This window comes from Bactrocera neohumeralis, chromosome 6, assembly GCF_024586455.1.
Source record: "Bactrocera neohumeralis isolate Rockhampton chromosome 6, APGP_CSIRO_Bneo_wtdbg2-racon-allhic-juicebox.fasta_v2, whole genome shotgun sequence".
NCBI lineage: Eukaryota > Metazoa > Arthropoda > Insecta > Diptera > Tephritidae > Bactrocera > Bactrocera neohumeralis.
This window is the reverse complement of record NC_065923.1, coordinates 65,095,834-65,112,673: the sequence shown is the minus strand read 5'-3', so window position 1 is coordinate 65,112,673 and position 16,840 is coordinate 65,095,834. Positions and strand designations below refer to the sequence as shown.

General features: G+C 35.2%; 1 protein-coding gene across 1 annotated transcript; it reads right to left on the bottom strand.

The window, feature by feature from the left end:
* Window positions 1–4,632: 4,632 nt before the first annotated feature.
* LOC126762731 (uncharacterized) lies at window positions 4,633–16,197 on the bottom strand. The gene is made up of 3 exons (XM_050479698.1): window positions 15,990–16,197; window positions 12,048–12,237; window positions 4,633–4,786 (listed from the first exon to the last, which is right to left on the bottom strand). The coding sequence occupies exons 1-3, from the start codon at window positions 16,195–16,197 to the stop codon at window positions 4,633–4,635; spliced, it is 552 nt and encodes a 183-aa protein (XP_050335655.1).
* Window positions 16,198–16,840: the final 643 nt, after the last annotated feature.

Sequence of the window (16,840 nt, the reverse complement as noted above, 5' to 3'; positions counted from 1 at the left end):
AGGTATGTGCACGGTTTGTTCCGCACAAATTGACTGACGACCAAAAATTGCTCTGAATCCAGCATTCGAAGGACATCATTAAAGAAGTCAAAAAATAGAAAAACTGCCTTTGCAATATTGTGACTGGTGACGAAACGTGGTGTTTCCAATATGATCCCAAAACGAAATACCACAGTGCTGAATGGAAGACACCGGACGAACCGAAATCCAAAAAATGGAGGAAGGAGAAGTCACAAGTGAAAGCAATGCTGATTTGTTTTTATGATTCCAAGGGTATTGTCCACAAAGAATTTGTTCCACCTGGCCAAAACGTTAATGCGGTATTCTTCCTTGGAGTTTTGAAGCGTTTGGTCGTATTCGCCGTGTTCGGATCGCGAAGAAGAAAGTTGGCGTTTGTTGCACGATAATGCGCCGTCTCATCGATCGACGCTTGTGAGCGATTATTTGACCAAAAATCACTTTTTAACCATTAACCACTCCCCGTATTCACATGATATGGCACTGTGCGACTTCTTCCTTTTCGGAAAAATGCATTAGCCCATGAAAGGAAAGCGTTATACAGACGTAGAGGCCGTTCAAAAGGCTTGCACCGGCCAACGAGCTAAAACACTCGTTCGACATGCTTTTGGACCGTGCAAAAAGCTATATTGGGGCAGAAGGAGACTATTTTGAATAAAATAAATTGATTTTGCCGAAAAAACCATTTGTTCTGTTTTTTTTAAAGTCCTGTTTACTTTGGAACGCACCTTGTATATCTACAAATTCAACTAAAAATCGATTGGTATGTGGTATATCGAGCAATTAATTTATAAATAACTTTATTTCGTAATATATAGTACAATGGAATTGACTTAGCTTAAACATTTAACACTAAATTTTTTCATAAAAGAGTAAAATGAAAATTAATGAAATATTTACTAACTTTACTAGGTACATTTGTATAAACTTTTGTAAAATATGTGTTCTCACAAGTTCTGAATTAAAGATAAAATTCGATATAACAGGCGTATAAGAGTGTTAAATGAAATTTAAAGCACTAAAGAACAGCGTAAGTACAGTGAAATAAAACCAGCGCATAAGAAAATAACAATAAATTATATTACATTAATTTTTATATACATATGTATCTTAATTTTTCAAAAAGTTGAAAGACAAATTGCAGCAAACAACTTAAAGTGAGAGTAAAGAAGCAAAGCAAGGGAAGGTAAGGGTTTTCTGAATATTTTTCTAAGATTTTACTCTCAATGGTGCTTCTGTATTTGATGTAACGGAATATTTTTATATATTTGGATGAAGGAAAATAAATAGACGCCCAAATATCAAATCACAGTCTTCAGGTATATTAAATTGAGACTTATGTTTATGAGACATGGTCATGCTATTTTACTTATTTGAACTTAAACGTCAATTTATCAGTTTACATAAAGAAATCTAGCCAACTAGGCTGCTGACGTATTATTTTAACTGACTTTGTTAGGAGCTTTTTCACGAAAAAAAACTTTTGTATGACTTGTTTTTGATTATGCAACACAATATGACATATGGCAACTCTATCTGCATGAAATAGCATAATATATATAAGTATAACGTCGCAACATTATCACGGCCCTAGTAAATCCATATACACTGCGACACTACCTGTACTAAACACTACAATGGAGAAGTACTACTACCACAAATATATGTATGCATGTAAATAAATAAATATATATACTTTTGTATATCCTTTATACTATATATACGTATTTTGCACAAAAAGTATTGTTTTAAGTGGATACATGCATTTGCTTTGCATCACTGCTTATCTACTGCCTTGCTACCCACTTTCGTATGTGCACACATTTGTTTAATTTATTCGCCATAATTATTTACATTCCACTTTTGAAGACTACACATGTTGCAATGAATATATGTACATACATATACATATGTATGTATGTGTGTAAGTATATATATTGAGCTTGTAATCGCTTCAGTGTCAGCAGCAGCAGAAATGAAGTGCAAGTGTACTCCATTAAAGCTGCCACAAAAGCGACACAATGAGAGAACTTCTGCTGCCTCACACCTCTAAGGCAGCTAGATTTTGGAAGCATGAGGTTTGGGTCGCTGTAAAAGTGTTATGCTGACCAATGCTTGCGGCAAGCCGCTGGCCAATAGGGAAATTACACAAAATGTAAAAATATTATGTAATAAATTTAAGCTTACAATTTTTTTGTGGTTGTTTGTTTGGACTCGCATTTGTGCTGTGCATCATGCTTTCATTATCCTTATGAAAGTATAGAACTTCAGAAATAAGAACTGATGCATTTTATTAATAAAATTTTGTATTTAAATTACTACAGAAAGCTTGACCTTGCCAGATTATAGGTAGCAAATCCGTTTCAAATTAATATTTTGTGGTTTCACCAATTTTTGTAAACGGTTCTGCTTCAGAATTCAAACCCTACAGTTCAAAATAAATTTTAACCACTCAAATACGACTGTGAAAAATATTGCCCTATTTACAGTGTAGTCTCATATATTTCGTAAGCTGAGAGCTAGCCCTAGTGTGCGTTTTATTTTTTAATTGAATTAACTGAATTTAAAATTTTGATGATAAGGCGATAGAAGGTTCATAAAGTAAATCGAAAGATCGTACTTTCAGGCAGCAAGTTGATAACTCAGTCAAGGAAAATCCTATCAACACATCATCACGTGCTCAGTGAGTGTTGTTCTAAAGGCATCCGAAAATAATTCATTTGGCGCCATGAATAGTAATTTCGAATTATCTCGAAATCGTCCCGGATGAAAAAGCTTACTAAAAGAATTTACGCTCATTTGTCTATTAGTTAAATCAAGAAACTATCATAATACACGTGTCCCAAAATTAACGCAAGATTTAAATTTCAAAATCTCTTCGCAGTTGACGAACCATACCGTGTTCTGACCATATTTTGTACAAAATTTACGAAGCTTTCATTATTTTTGAAATATTGTACAATAATGAAGACAAGATGTTCTATCGTGTAACGTTACATTTTTACTAAGCCCCTTAACTATACCAGAGTGACATTTTCAAAAAAAAAAAAAAATTATTTGCTTTTTCTATAGCTTATATTTCCATAAATATCCTGTGAAATCGGGAAGGTCGTATCTTGAATAGTTTTTGGATGGTAGCGTTTTAAGAGCGACCGCTCGGCGGTGCAAACAAATATAAGTGAATCTTTGAACGCGTTTTTCTCGAAACGACATTTTTCAAAATTGCTGGGGTTATAACTCAACGAGAAACTGAGTGACTTCAAATCAAAACTGAGTATTTTTGAATACATTTACTATACAATGACCTACGATCTTTTTGATTGGTTGAATATTATCAATTTGGCATTAAAAAACGGCCATTTTTTACCTAAAAAACAATTTTTTGGTTTCAGCTACTCATTCGGCCGGAATCACGCCAGCAGTTGGGGCACTTTGTTTTTTGGCACCTCCGAAGACAGCCCATAACTCCGTTATTTTTCAACATTTTTGTAAAAAAAAAAAATATTAAAATATAGCTGAAAATATACCTTATCACGATCAAAGAAATTCGAAATATTCAATCGCGCACTTTCTCTTAAAAAATTCACGAAATCGCCTAATTTTTCACGCGTCACACTGGTATAGCCGCTTAAACTCTCAGCTGTCGATTGTTTTTTTTAAGGTGGTCTAATCTTTACTATATAAATTGCAGCAAATTTAAATCTTGCCTTAATTTTGGACACCCTGTAATTAATACCAATATTGCATTCATTTTGGGACACCCTTTATTTACGCCAATCATTTAAGCGCACAAGGTTGATATAAGGAAATATCCTGGTTCAATTGAAAAGAAAGAGGCTCACCTGATTAGATTTGGTGGGTTTTATTGAATACTGAACCACAGCCAGAGTGGTCATGGTCAAAAGCAGGAAGAAATAAATATTGACGGCGTATTCTGCCATACAACCGAAATAGTCTCAGATATATATTCGTTCAAGATTTCCTAGAGGGTAACAACATATAGACATGCACATATACGGTTATAAAAATTTGTGTCTGTCGCTTGCATTTCGTTCTCTCAACGCTCCAGCGCTTCGTTGATTGCTGCAATTTTTCCTCCGATATATGCATATATATATATATATATTTAACTCTACAAGTACAACGCGCTTGTCATGACAATTGCGTTGGCATGAAAATTAAAAACTTTGGTAAACATGCCAAACAAATGCGCTGAATGCGAAAAGGTAATAAAAAGCAGAAAGGAAAAAGGCAAAAGGTAAAAGGAAGTAAAAAGAGCTAAAGAATGAAAGAGGAGCACAGGCGAGCTGTGTCTGCACACATGATGCCAAAATGACTGAAAGCTGTAATGTGTGTGTATGTGATGTACCGTTATGCGCTGACTTTCGTTTGGCAGTAAGTAATACAAAGAAATATATAAATATGTACAATGTTATGTGAGTATGAACTTGTTAGCTATTGTGTGCCACGGCCGTGGTTTGTGGCACAAACGTCGCACCAAAGCGCAGCCAACCTGCTTCCGACGTTGCGAGTGCTAGCTCGGCGCGCACTAGAACTCTGTGCTGTTTTGACATTACTTAGGTCTGTGCTTGGCCACTGCGACGTATTTGGCGCTTAACGTGGCTGTGGTGGCGGCAATGGTCCAACGCCTGGACATGGCAGCCGCTTGGCCAGGTGCCGGCAGAGTGGCACATCGCGCACGGCATCGCCGATGAAGAGTGAGAGCAGGTACCATTGTTTCATGCCGGTTGATTGAACTCTGTAGTTTCTGCAAAAGGGAGAGAAGACAAGTAAAGAAAGAGCATTAAAAAAATTAAATACACTAATATATAAATATATATATAAAGAGCGAGAGAGAATGAGTGGGTGAATAACGTATTACAAAAGCAAGGCAATGAGCATAAAAGCAAATAAATGTTGAAACAAAAGGAAATTAAGCAGCACAACGCTGTTTAAGCGCACAAACGCAATAAAGTGGGCAAACATATTTATATAGAGCACAAAAAAAAAAATAAAACATTTAAATACAAAAACACAAAAGCTCTCTATTTAAATGGCAAACATTCACTCAGCAAACAAAATGGCATGGCAATGAAAATGTACAGCGCAGATTTTAAAAGCGCTAAAAAAATGGAGGAGATTAAAAAATAATAACTCCTGAGTAGCAGCTAAGGCCATAATAATAAAACAGTAGCAAAAACACAAAACACACCACGCGCATCATAGTTACATAAGTGACTGACGACAGCGAATGCAGTGCAGTTTTTGCTGTTAAAGGATGAAGGGTACAGAAAAATGCCAGTGACTCATAAAATGCCGCAGCACAATACAAAGGGAGTAGCTTGCACTACCTAACGGCACAAATGGAAAGCTGCTGGAGTGCCTTTGGCGTTTTAGCTACTTATGAGCATATTAAAAAATAAGACTTATTACTTACATATAAATTATCAAACCAAGTAGTGCTTTGCGTACAAGCGACTACAACAAAGACAATGGAATGCATGCTTTGTTTTTCGTTCTTGTTGAAATTTAACTTTTGATAATTTTTATAAAGTAATTGAGTTTTATAGCAACTGAGAGTTTATGAGAGCCTTTAAATTGCAATTATAAACTTTTATTAATATACACACGATCGGATCGAGCGATCAGCTTAAATGCAGTAATCCAACTTGGCCGCAATACATCTGTGCCAACGTTTTTCGAACCTCAAAGCAGTTATTAAAGTTATTTTTCGGAATAGCCTTCATTCATCATGATTCCGGCCTCGTCTTATGAATAGCTTCGCGCAAACGACGCTTGACACTCAAATAGTACTCCTTGTTGACAGTTTGGCCGGTCGGAAGGGTTTGGAGCGCACTACACCTCGGTAATCAAACAAGACTGTCAACTTAACCTTGATTTTTGGCCGGCTTTCATGTATTTTTTTCGATTTTGGCTCACCTTTGCCGCGGTATTCGGTCGATTGATCATCTGTTTCCGGGTTGTAAGCATAGATGCAAGACTCATCGCCAGTAATAATACGTTTCATGACTTCGGTGTAGTCGGAAAGCATTGTTCAGCAGACGTTTAACAGCGTCGCGGTTTTTTGAAAAAAATTAGTGACTTTGAAACCAATCGTGCTTTTACTTTTCTTAGGCCAAAATGGTCTTTCACATGGTTTCCACTGATCCTTCCGATATTCCAACAATGTCTATAAGATCGCTGACTGTTAATCATCGATTCTCAAGCACCAATTCCCTTATTTTATTGACGTGTTGATCATTAGTTGATGTTAGTAGTTTACGGGTTTAGTGGTCAACGCGTTCTCGACCCTCTGTGAATACTTTATACCAATCAAGAACACTTGCTCGCAACAAAAAATTATCACCGAAGGCACTTCATGTACTTCACAAAGACTAACGTAACTACGCACTAATGATTATTTTGATGTGACATTGGGCACAGATGTCACTGACAGTTATATCAACCTAGAAAAAACATATTACGAAGAAAAGGATTTCAAATTAAAACGAAATATATTAGCGATTTTGGATACCTTTATGCCCACAGTTCATGAAACTATCCATGGTTTTGTAAGATTTCCTCTCGTTTAGTTTTAAATATGTATTTTCATTTTACATTACAAAAATGGGAAAACATCAAACAAAATAATCGAAATCTTGTAATATAAGTTTTGTTTTGAAACATATGGATTCATCGAAGTAAAGAAAAAGCCAAATGTCGAAAACACTATTGTAAGTCTTTTATGAGCTTTTCCTTTATAGTTTTCTAGTTAACGATTTCTTTTTAAGGATCAGCAGTCATCTGCCATAATGGCGCGATTCAATCAATCTCGATATCTTTCTTCCATCACTTTTAGATACTAGTGGAACAACTCCTCAGTTTCTAATCATAATTGTCTAAATTATCCGAAAATATACCCAAACGATGATCCAATCTAACCTGATGCTCATATTTGCTCCTAGAATCTGAAACTATGTCAGCAAATGTTGGACATTTTTTACATTATTTGGTAATTTATGGCTACGTAGAAAAATTTCGAACAACAACACAAAATTTTTCCAATCTACGCCTTCTGGAACAGTCATAACTTTGATAGAATCTGTTACTTTCATGAATTGCTTTATTTGCGGACCAACAAAGGGTCCTCCTTTAATCTTTTTGAAGTTCGGCAGTAATACACACAATTTCCTTCCACGTACAATGATTTGACAAAATGTTTTATCATTCCTAACTTGATCACGTATTAAAGCACAGAGTTCATTTCGAGGAGATAGCGTTTTATCCCTATGCAATAGCAGACTATTCCAATATCTGAGTATTTGGTGGAATCATTGTTTTTGAGTAGTCTAAACAAATTACTTTTGAAGCGAAAGCGAAATTTCCATTGAGTAAAACAGCACATTTTGTAAGTAAAATACGAAAATATTCCCCTAAATAATATACTAACTAGTTTAGAAAGAGAGTACTCTTGGGCATCTTTCAGCTATTGTGTCAGATATTTAGACCTATACCAATTATATGAGTTTCAATTTAATATAGCGAAATAGTACTATTTGCTACCAGTGTTCAACAGATTAAAAAATAATATTATTTAATGAGCGACAATGGTTTTCAATATTTTTCTTAAATTCCATTTAATTTTTTCGTTTCCTAAAGCAGAGGCACTGCCAGTACTGATGATTCACTGCACAAAAAGGTCAAACGGGTTACATTAGCACACAAATTATTTTGCCACAAAATGACCACAAAGTGGACTATAGAGATGCCATTTACAAAAAAATGTCACAAAACTTGAAAAGAATACGCTGCAAAGCAATGTATAATGTAATGGCGCAAACTCGCCACAAAAGTGTGCACAACTGTCGTAAATTTGCGCAAAGTAGCAACAGTGCACACACATACAAACAAACATATATGCAGCCAGCAACACATATCTATTTTTAATTTCGTACAACGAGCTTGGCAGCGCGGCAGCCTGGTGTGAGACTGGCGCTTTAATTTCGCTGGTCAAATGGAATTTATTTGCGCAAACTTTTACAATCACAAATTTGCTACAAAGAAATTATGCAAAAGACGAAGTAATGTGCATGTGTGTGGGTACATATTCCTTTATGTGTGTGTTTGTGTAGTGAACAGTTGCAATGCAAGACAAATTGCAAAAGTTGTCGAGAAGTTCAAGCAAATACCATTTGTGTGCGGCCAAGTGCTTGGTAAATTTATGCGCAGCGACAGGAAGTGTTTAACAACCCTGTTTTTGTGTAGTTCTACAAAAAACAAAAAAAAATATTTTAATACAAAATAATTTCCTTTTATACAATTGTTACTATTTTTGCATTTTTCTCATTTGCTATTTAAATTTTTTTGTCAAATTAATTTTTCGCGCACACAGTCGTCCATTTGCCGCTCCTCCCTACCGTCCTGTGCGCGTGACTAAGAGAACTGCGCGCTGTCGTTCCGTTATTGTTTGGTTATTTTATTATGCCATTCGTTTGTTTATCGACTGGGAAAATCGCGCTTGAAAACTTACTAATTTATTCCGTACACAGAAACACACGCACATACAGCAATACTAACACATACACAACCACAAAAACCAACGCAGTTACGCACTACACCACCGCCGAACGTGTTGACAAAGGTCAGTGGCGTTTGCTATTATTGTCCACAATGCTAGCATACTTTTAGGGTAACAAAGCAACAATACGCAATGGTGTTTACTACAAGTAGCTCATTGCAGCGGCGACATGGCGTATGAGTGACGCACATTCGGTAAACATTGCGTCTGCGAAATTTTACGAGCGCTGGCGTCATTAGTGCAACAGACAGCGTTTGAGAAAGTAAAAAAATAAAAAAAAATTAAAAGGATATTTGAGTTTCAAAAAAAGAAAAAAAAACAAGAATTAATACAAATAATAAAAACAAGCACCTACAACGCAAGTTTTCCGCACTTAATTTCTACGTAGAATTTATTTTTGTGTTTTTTTACCTTTTTTCTTCCTTTTTCCTTTCTCATTGCGTTGCAACAACTTGCCACATTATGAAAAGTCATTTAGCTTTTCTGCGCAGATTTTATTTGCGAATTTTCAATGACTTCAACTTGCCATTTTTAGCATTATTTGCCCTTTCACTTGCAAATGAATTGAATGTGTTGTAATGAATAACAGTAAAAGTTGATTTTAGCAGTGCAAAGTACTTTTACAAAAGTCAATTACCGGAAAGTTGAGATTACGCGTTGTCTTAGAGTTGCCAAGTTTAAGGAGAAAAGCAAAATGAACTGAAGTTAAAATAGAATTTAAGGAAAATTATCATTTTGGTGGAGGTTTTATACCTCTTAGAGCAAAGTAAAAGCCTAACTTTAAAACTGATGAAAGATGTTGTTATTATTTTTGCAATACCTCAAGCTTTTTAAGATATATTATTGTAATCGATACTAAATTATCCAAATAGTAGTTTTCGAGAAACTGGGTTTCGTAAAAAAATAAAAAAATGCTCATTGAGTAACCTTGAAATGCTATTTATGTAATGTTTATTGGTGTATACATATGTATAGCGCTAAGAGACTTTTTCACCAGCCGGGCATATATCGAAAGCATTGATTCTGAGCCCTAGTAGGAAAGACTTTAACCTGCAATCATATTCAAACATTTCATGGGTATGTTAAAGACTTTCCGCGGGTGAAGTTCGGATCTGTCAGTATACAAAACTGCGTACTCAGCCAAAATACATACAAGCATAAGGATTCACTTTTAAATATACGTTGGGCACAGTAGGTATTGGAAAAGTTTGCAGCCACTATCAGGTAGCTCTGTCTAAAATTTTATATATTATTTTTTCCTGCCACTGTGGCAACCCTAAACTTCTTATATTGAACGCCTCTAATTCCTGCCATTCAAGTATTTTGCTGCTGTGGCAGCCACTTCAATTTGGCGCATGAGAATTCCGCCCATTTAGAGTTCAATCAAGTTTGCGCAAATTGAAATAACCGATTTCGGTTAGTGACGCAATGACATGCACTTTGCCAATTTATAACATTTTTCATTTGCGTCTTATTCTTATTCCTGCAATGAGCGTGTATTTTTTTCTGTTCCTGCTCTCGCTGTTTGACTAAAAAGCTTGGGTTGTTGTTGCTGTTGACGTCGTCAGCATTGCTAGAAAAGGTAACAAAAACGATTACGTTTTGCGAACAAGACATTAAATTATGCACAGATGAGTTAGCAATTCGCAAATAAAAACTTGATTTCGTGTCTGATTGGATTGGAAGACACGCATTCGCCTCAGATGGCGCTGCACTAACAGAGTCATTTAGACAAAATGACAAGTGCAGAAAACTTAATTTGGCAAAGCAAGGAGCTGGTACGGAAAAGTGGCTAAGAGTTCGGGAAATATAAAAAAAAACAAAAAGGTTAGAAAGAATGTTTGAAGAGCGGGCTAGCGGTAAGTTGCTAAAGCGAAGCACTTAATTAATGCAATAAAAATTACATAACTATGTATGTAAGAGTAAAGAAAAGAGTGTGAAAGGAAAACAATTAAGCTATACGATTTTCGGATAGAAATTTCTTACGAATTTTTCGGGTCAAAAAAAATATTTTCATTCAATTAATAGCGTTTAATATTTTTTTTATACACGAGATGAAAAATGGAGACTATTTTGAAGGCAAAAATATTAATGTAAACGAATAATTAAATTTTTTTCGAAAATTCACGTTATTTCTTGAATAAACCTAAAACATTTACAACGACTCTTCAGATCTCAAAAATTTGTTTTACAAATATTTTTTTTTTATATAAAGTGACTCACAGATCAGTGAAATTATATTTTATTTTTGTTGATTCCTTGCTCTTAAGGTGTCACTAAGGAATTCAAAGTCAAATTTAATTCTCTCTTATTTATACACTAATGATAGTCTTTAAGCGAGATTTTACTTTAGAAGAGACGCTACGACAGAGTATGAAAGCTAATAACATATGTATATTCTTATAAACACTGACAGATACTGCAGAGAACCTTTGTGTAGACGCAAAGGCGTTCTCTAAAAGTAAAGAACTACAGGCAATTGAGAAAAAATTCGTTCCCAGGAATATTGGGTCTACTTAATCAGAAAGGTTCTATTAGATCCATTTTCCATATGCTGATTCACAAAAAACAATTAATTTACAGGGTCCGGCACTCGAAGTGTAACCAACTTCAGAACATTTCGGTCGCAAAGCATGGACGTTTCAACAAGACACAGCACCGTCTCACAAAGCGCGAGTGAACCATGAATGGCTGAAAAACAACGTTCCGAACTTCATTACGACCACACAATGGCTCTCGAATTCACCAGATGTGAATCCAATGGATTATTCTCTCTTGGCCATTTTGGAGAGCAAGGTCCGAAGTAAAAAATACACCAGTCTCGAGATGCTGAAGAAAGCCATTGTCTGTGAGTGGGCCAAAATACCGGCAAGTCACATTCGGGCAGCTTACGATTCGTTTTTTGACCGTCTCAAGGCCATAGTTAAAGCAAAAGGTGGTCATATCGAGCAAAAGTGAATAGGTCCTGAATTTATAATTATTTTCACACATTTTGTACTTTGAAATAAATAAAAATAATGTTCCAAACCGAAATTATGGCTCTTTAAATTAGTTACACTTCGAGTGCCCTGTATTATAATGATCAAATGTTGTGGTTTGTCAATGATATTAGCCAATAGTTCGCAAAGATACACGACCATCAAGTTATAGATTTTCCTTGAACAATTTGGTTTCGACTTTTCCAAAAAAATAGCATGAATTCTTATAATATTGTGGTCCTAAAATGTATTCGAACCGAAGCAATGCTGAACAGGTTAAAATAGCCTAAACGTCACTATCTTAAATACCTAATTTTAATTCTTCAATATGCAGACAGTAATGCCTCCTGAAGAATAATGTTATCATATAATCATTTCACTGATAGAATTTACAAAAACCTTCAATGAACTCAGCAAAGCCACTCATTCACATACCTACTCAATACTCACGCAAACAGTAACTTGGCACATACCTCAAAATCTCATTCCATGCTGGATGCTGTTGCGCACCGAAACGACCTGGCCGTGAAGCATGCAGCCGGCAAGGTTCCTCCAATATGCAAGCGCGTGGTCCAAACTCACGTAAGATCTCTTTTTGTGCCAATTCAGCATCGTAAGCGGCCGATGTAGTGGCATCACGTTTGCTGCGCGCACGATAGGTATCTGGAGGAAAGAAAGAGATGAAAATAAATAAAGCAAATAAAATTGTTAAATGTTGGAGAAGAAATGACTGAAGTAAGAAAGAAATGTGTAACGGTTGAAGTTGGTAGCCTTGGTTGCTGATAATGCTTTTTTTTACGGAAATTCCTCAACTAATGTTAATATAAAAACTTGCTAATGTATAATATTTGTTGATCTCGCAATTATTTAAAATAAATTGCTTATCATTAGTGATGTCCTAAGCTACTTTTTAAGATTATATTAAGAAATTTGATATATATATAATATATATAATTTTTTTTACTCTAATCCTTATTTTTATTAAGGGGGAGCCTGCTTTAGAGGCTTCAAAAAATCTATATTTTCAAGGATTCTTTTGGAAAGCAAAGAAATGATTGAAATTAAACTTTTAGGATTTATTCCTATATATATTTGAAGAGTCTTCTCAAATTTTTTTTATTATTATACATTAGATATTCTGGATGTTTGAAGAAATTTACGGAGGCGCCTCGAGTGTGCAATTTCTGTGTGGCGGGCAAGACGCAGGTCGCAATTTTCATCTAAAATAAAAAAACAAAATAAATTTTTAATTTTCAATAGTGTAATTCCTAAGTGAACCACAAAAATTCAACAAAAAGTGAAAAAAATCAACAATTTTTTGCAGATTAAAAAAAAATGCATTTAAAAAAAAAATTACTTTAAACCGTTTAAAAACCGGATTAATGTTAACTTTCTTAAGGTATTTTAGGTTCACCTAGAAGAGAATTTTATTCCAAATACAACGAATTTTGATTCGTTTCGATAGGACGTTTACTTTTTTTCTATCCTGCCCGCCAATTAAAAAAAATCGTAAAAATGAAAAACCGAGAAATCGCGCGTCAAAGTTTTCGTTTTTTGCCCAAACGCTCATATATCTGCTAGACGCTCGGTCACTATTTCCCTTCTAGCTCCGAAAATATTTCGAATTCCCATCTAAAACTTTGGGGACATATTCTTAGATTATTTTTAAAGAGATTTAAGCAAAAAAAAAAAAATCGATTTTTGAAGCTTCTAAAGCAGGCTCCCCCCTTAACAGTGTTTTGAGTTAATTGAAGACATCAAAACAAATTCGACCGCGAGAGCTGAGTTCGACTGACATAAACAGCTGCTGTAGATACGCTGGTTGACAGATCGCACTAATTTTTGGCATCATAATTAAGAACAGTTATACAAACCTAGAAAAAAAATTACTTGTCTTCCATATAAGCGGAAGATTTAAATGAAGGATTCCCGATACTTTCTGGACAGGGTGTATCTTTATGAAATTTGGCATAGATTATTGTTCAAGGCAGTGTTACAATCTCCGAATATACCATATTGTGCAGATTGCATGTATAGTCGTAATACAAACTGAACGTTCAATATGCAGAACAATTTTTTTTTACCCTTTTGGGATATAAAAAATGCACTTGGGTGGGGTGTTATTGCTCGATGCAACCAAAGTTAATGTTTTTCTTGTTTTACATACATACATATATCCAAAACTACAACAAGTCATGTATACACACAAGTATTTGGACATAACTATTAGAATGGCTAATCAAACTACGACCAAAGCCTCAAGCCAAAGCTTCAACCCAAACCTCCAAATAGTCATCACCAACAAAAAAACCTTTAAACTAACTAATTTTATATTCAACCATTCGACTGCCCCTAAATAATGTCAACCAACACGCTTGCGAGCAATGCGGTCTAAACTCGTAAAACCAGAGCAAACTTCATCAGCGTCAGCGCGCATACGAAATCAGTTCGCACTTCACTTGTAAAATGTTTAATCAAACCACATACTTGCGGCTGACTTTAGTATTTGGCCAGTCATGCACTGCAGCGCACTTGCCTTGACCTCATTCGAAACTACTAAGCATTTTACCCAACAACTCAGTCAATGTACGCATGCGCAATACCGCCTACTACAACAACAGCAACGACAGCTGATCATAAGTGAGCAATTATATAGTATGTAACTATTGTAATTGCACAAACAAGCGCCGTCGACATGTTGGTGACATTATGTTGTTTGTTTGTATACGAGATATGTATGTACGGTAATTACTTAATTTTGAAGTCAAAAATGTGCGTTACCTCCCTTCGAAAATAATTAATTTTAGCGGAAGTTGTTTATTTTGAAATATGGGAATATTAAGTTTCCAAATTTTCTTGAAATCTTAACGCATTTGCTACAAATTGAAGTAGAAATCCAACAAGAGTGAGGAAACTATGAGTTCGCAGCAGATTTCTTTGATGAAAGTCAACTTAATTTTTGCAAAAATCAGAAGTGCAACGTCCAAGAAACAACCCCATTTAAGATTTCAATACTGCACTTAAAACTATTTCAAGCAAAAAGTAAGTAGCCTTAAGTTAAGACATTATTCAATACTAATTTGGAAGCACCTTCCCAAATATACCAGATAGTTCAATTCAATTCTTGTAAAATTGAAATTACGACCAAACTTATCTTATTATTTATAAATCAAGTACTCAGCTATGTACTATATTATTTCGATTGTAGGAAAATGAAAAAGAGTGTAACCATTGTAGATTCGATTCTAGTGTCAAGAAGCCTTTATATGTTGTACGTAACACTTTTCCTTCGATGGCGTTCTATCGACCCTGAAAATTGCTTTAATGAATTTCAACGTGGTTGCATCTCAGTCTTTGAAGAGCCACGCTCACAGGGGAGGATAAACTGACGAAAACCAATGATTTCAATATCCGATTAAAAATACGAGATCATAACTGAAAACAGTAGGTATCTTAAAAGACAGTCTGTGTATTATTCTATGTGAAATATTGAGAATGTGAAAGATGTCGATGCGAGTATGAGAATTAAGTGAAACGCAGCTCACCTCACAGCATATTTTGAGGCTTTTTAAGCGCTCTATGAAAGAGGAATGGTGCCCATCAGAGGCTGTGGCTGTATAAGTAGCCTAACTTCACGGGCAAAATGCAGAAAACCATAGCCATTTTGCTCTTCCACCCTAACAAAAGTCCGGCTCACACATCCTTTATCGATGATCAAATGAGGGTGCGAGCTGCTAAGTTATTCACCATAATGGGAAATATGGAATGTATTGAACTAAGAGGAGACTATAGTGAGAAAAAATTGGAATATTTCCAAATTTTCGTTTCGTTTTCTTATATATTGTAACTACTTGGCTGACCACAGTCTTAGTAGTATACCTCGATTAAGGAACTAATCAGATCATAAATAAAAATTTTAGTTATAATTTGACGCTAGCACCGCCTAGTGAAATTTTATCGAGTCAGGACATGTCTTCTAGCACCCTGTTGAAGAAATCTTATCACAATTTGATGAACTAACAAAAATTATTATTTAAATTGTTAATTTTATTATGCTAACAAGCTTTTAAGAACTCATTTGAGTATTTTGAAATTTGAAATAAATAAAATAAAAAAAAAAACAAATTTTATTAAACTAAAAAATTTAAAAACAAAATTAAATTGTTTTAAAATACTTTAAAATTTTTCATAACTAAATATCAATAATAACGCCTTTGACTATTTTTTGCTCTAACCTGAGATCACTTTCACACTAACTATAATCATAATCATAACTCAACCCAACAATTATTAACAACAAATATTACACACTACTTTGGTTGAGTTGAAATTCCACTTAAATGCAACTTGCATGCTTTATTTTCTGCACAACCATAACATGGTTACATAATAACATCACAATAGCAACGACTTACTTGGATTCAACGAGTAGGCCAGCTTTTTGGCGAATTGCGATAAGCGTACGGACAAAACGATAACCGGAAAGCCCACCAACTGCACGGGCAGCTGGAAAAGTGGGTCAGGATTTTGTGCCACAGCATCTTCCACGAATTCCAACAATAACACAAACAGCACATACAACGTTGGTATGAGCGATAGTGAAATGATTTGGCTTAACTTCATGTTTGCGCTTATTTTATTTAGTTATTTTCTTTTAATAATTTTTAATTTCTTCTTTAGACACCAAAGCACTTCCGCAATTGCAGCGAAAAAATCGTAATTAAAGCGAACCGCCAAGCGACACTGGGTTTATATACTGCGGACACACTAGGTGAAATGCGACAAGACAAATATATGCCTCACTTCCGCGTCACTTTATTTTTATATCTTTTAGGTGTTGTTATAAATTTACAACAGCGCCAGAAAATTCCAAAAGCGCAACAACAAAAATATATTTTCAGCTAATTTGCAATTAATAAAGCTTTGTGGAGCTGCTTGTGCCGTGTGGAGCCACGAATGAGACGCGACTTGTCTTGTACTAGCCAACTGACTGACTGACTTTGGCGCGAGTAGGCTAAGCGCACACCGGCTGGCGTGAAAGACACAGCAATGCAAGCCAAAGCAGCGACAAAAAGTGGCACAAGCCAAAACGAAAGAGTTAAGCGAGAAACCCCGAAAATATTTTTGAGTGAAGTGTTGAAGACAAAGGAAAAAAAACCTAGAAGTGGTGCGGCAAGAGAAGGTGCGGCAAAGTGTAACACGAAAAAAAGCATTGTGTAAGCAGTTAAAAATATTACAACAACAACAAGTGCAGTAGTTTTGGTAA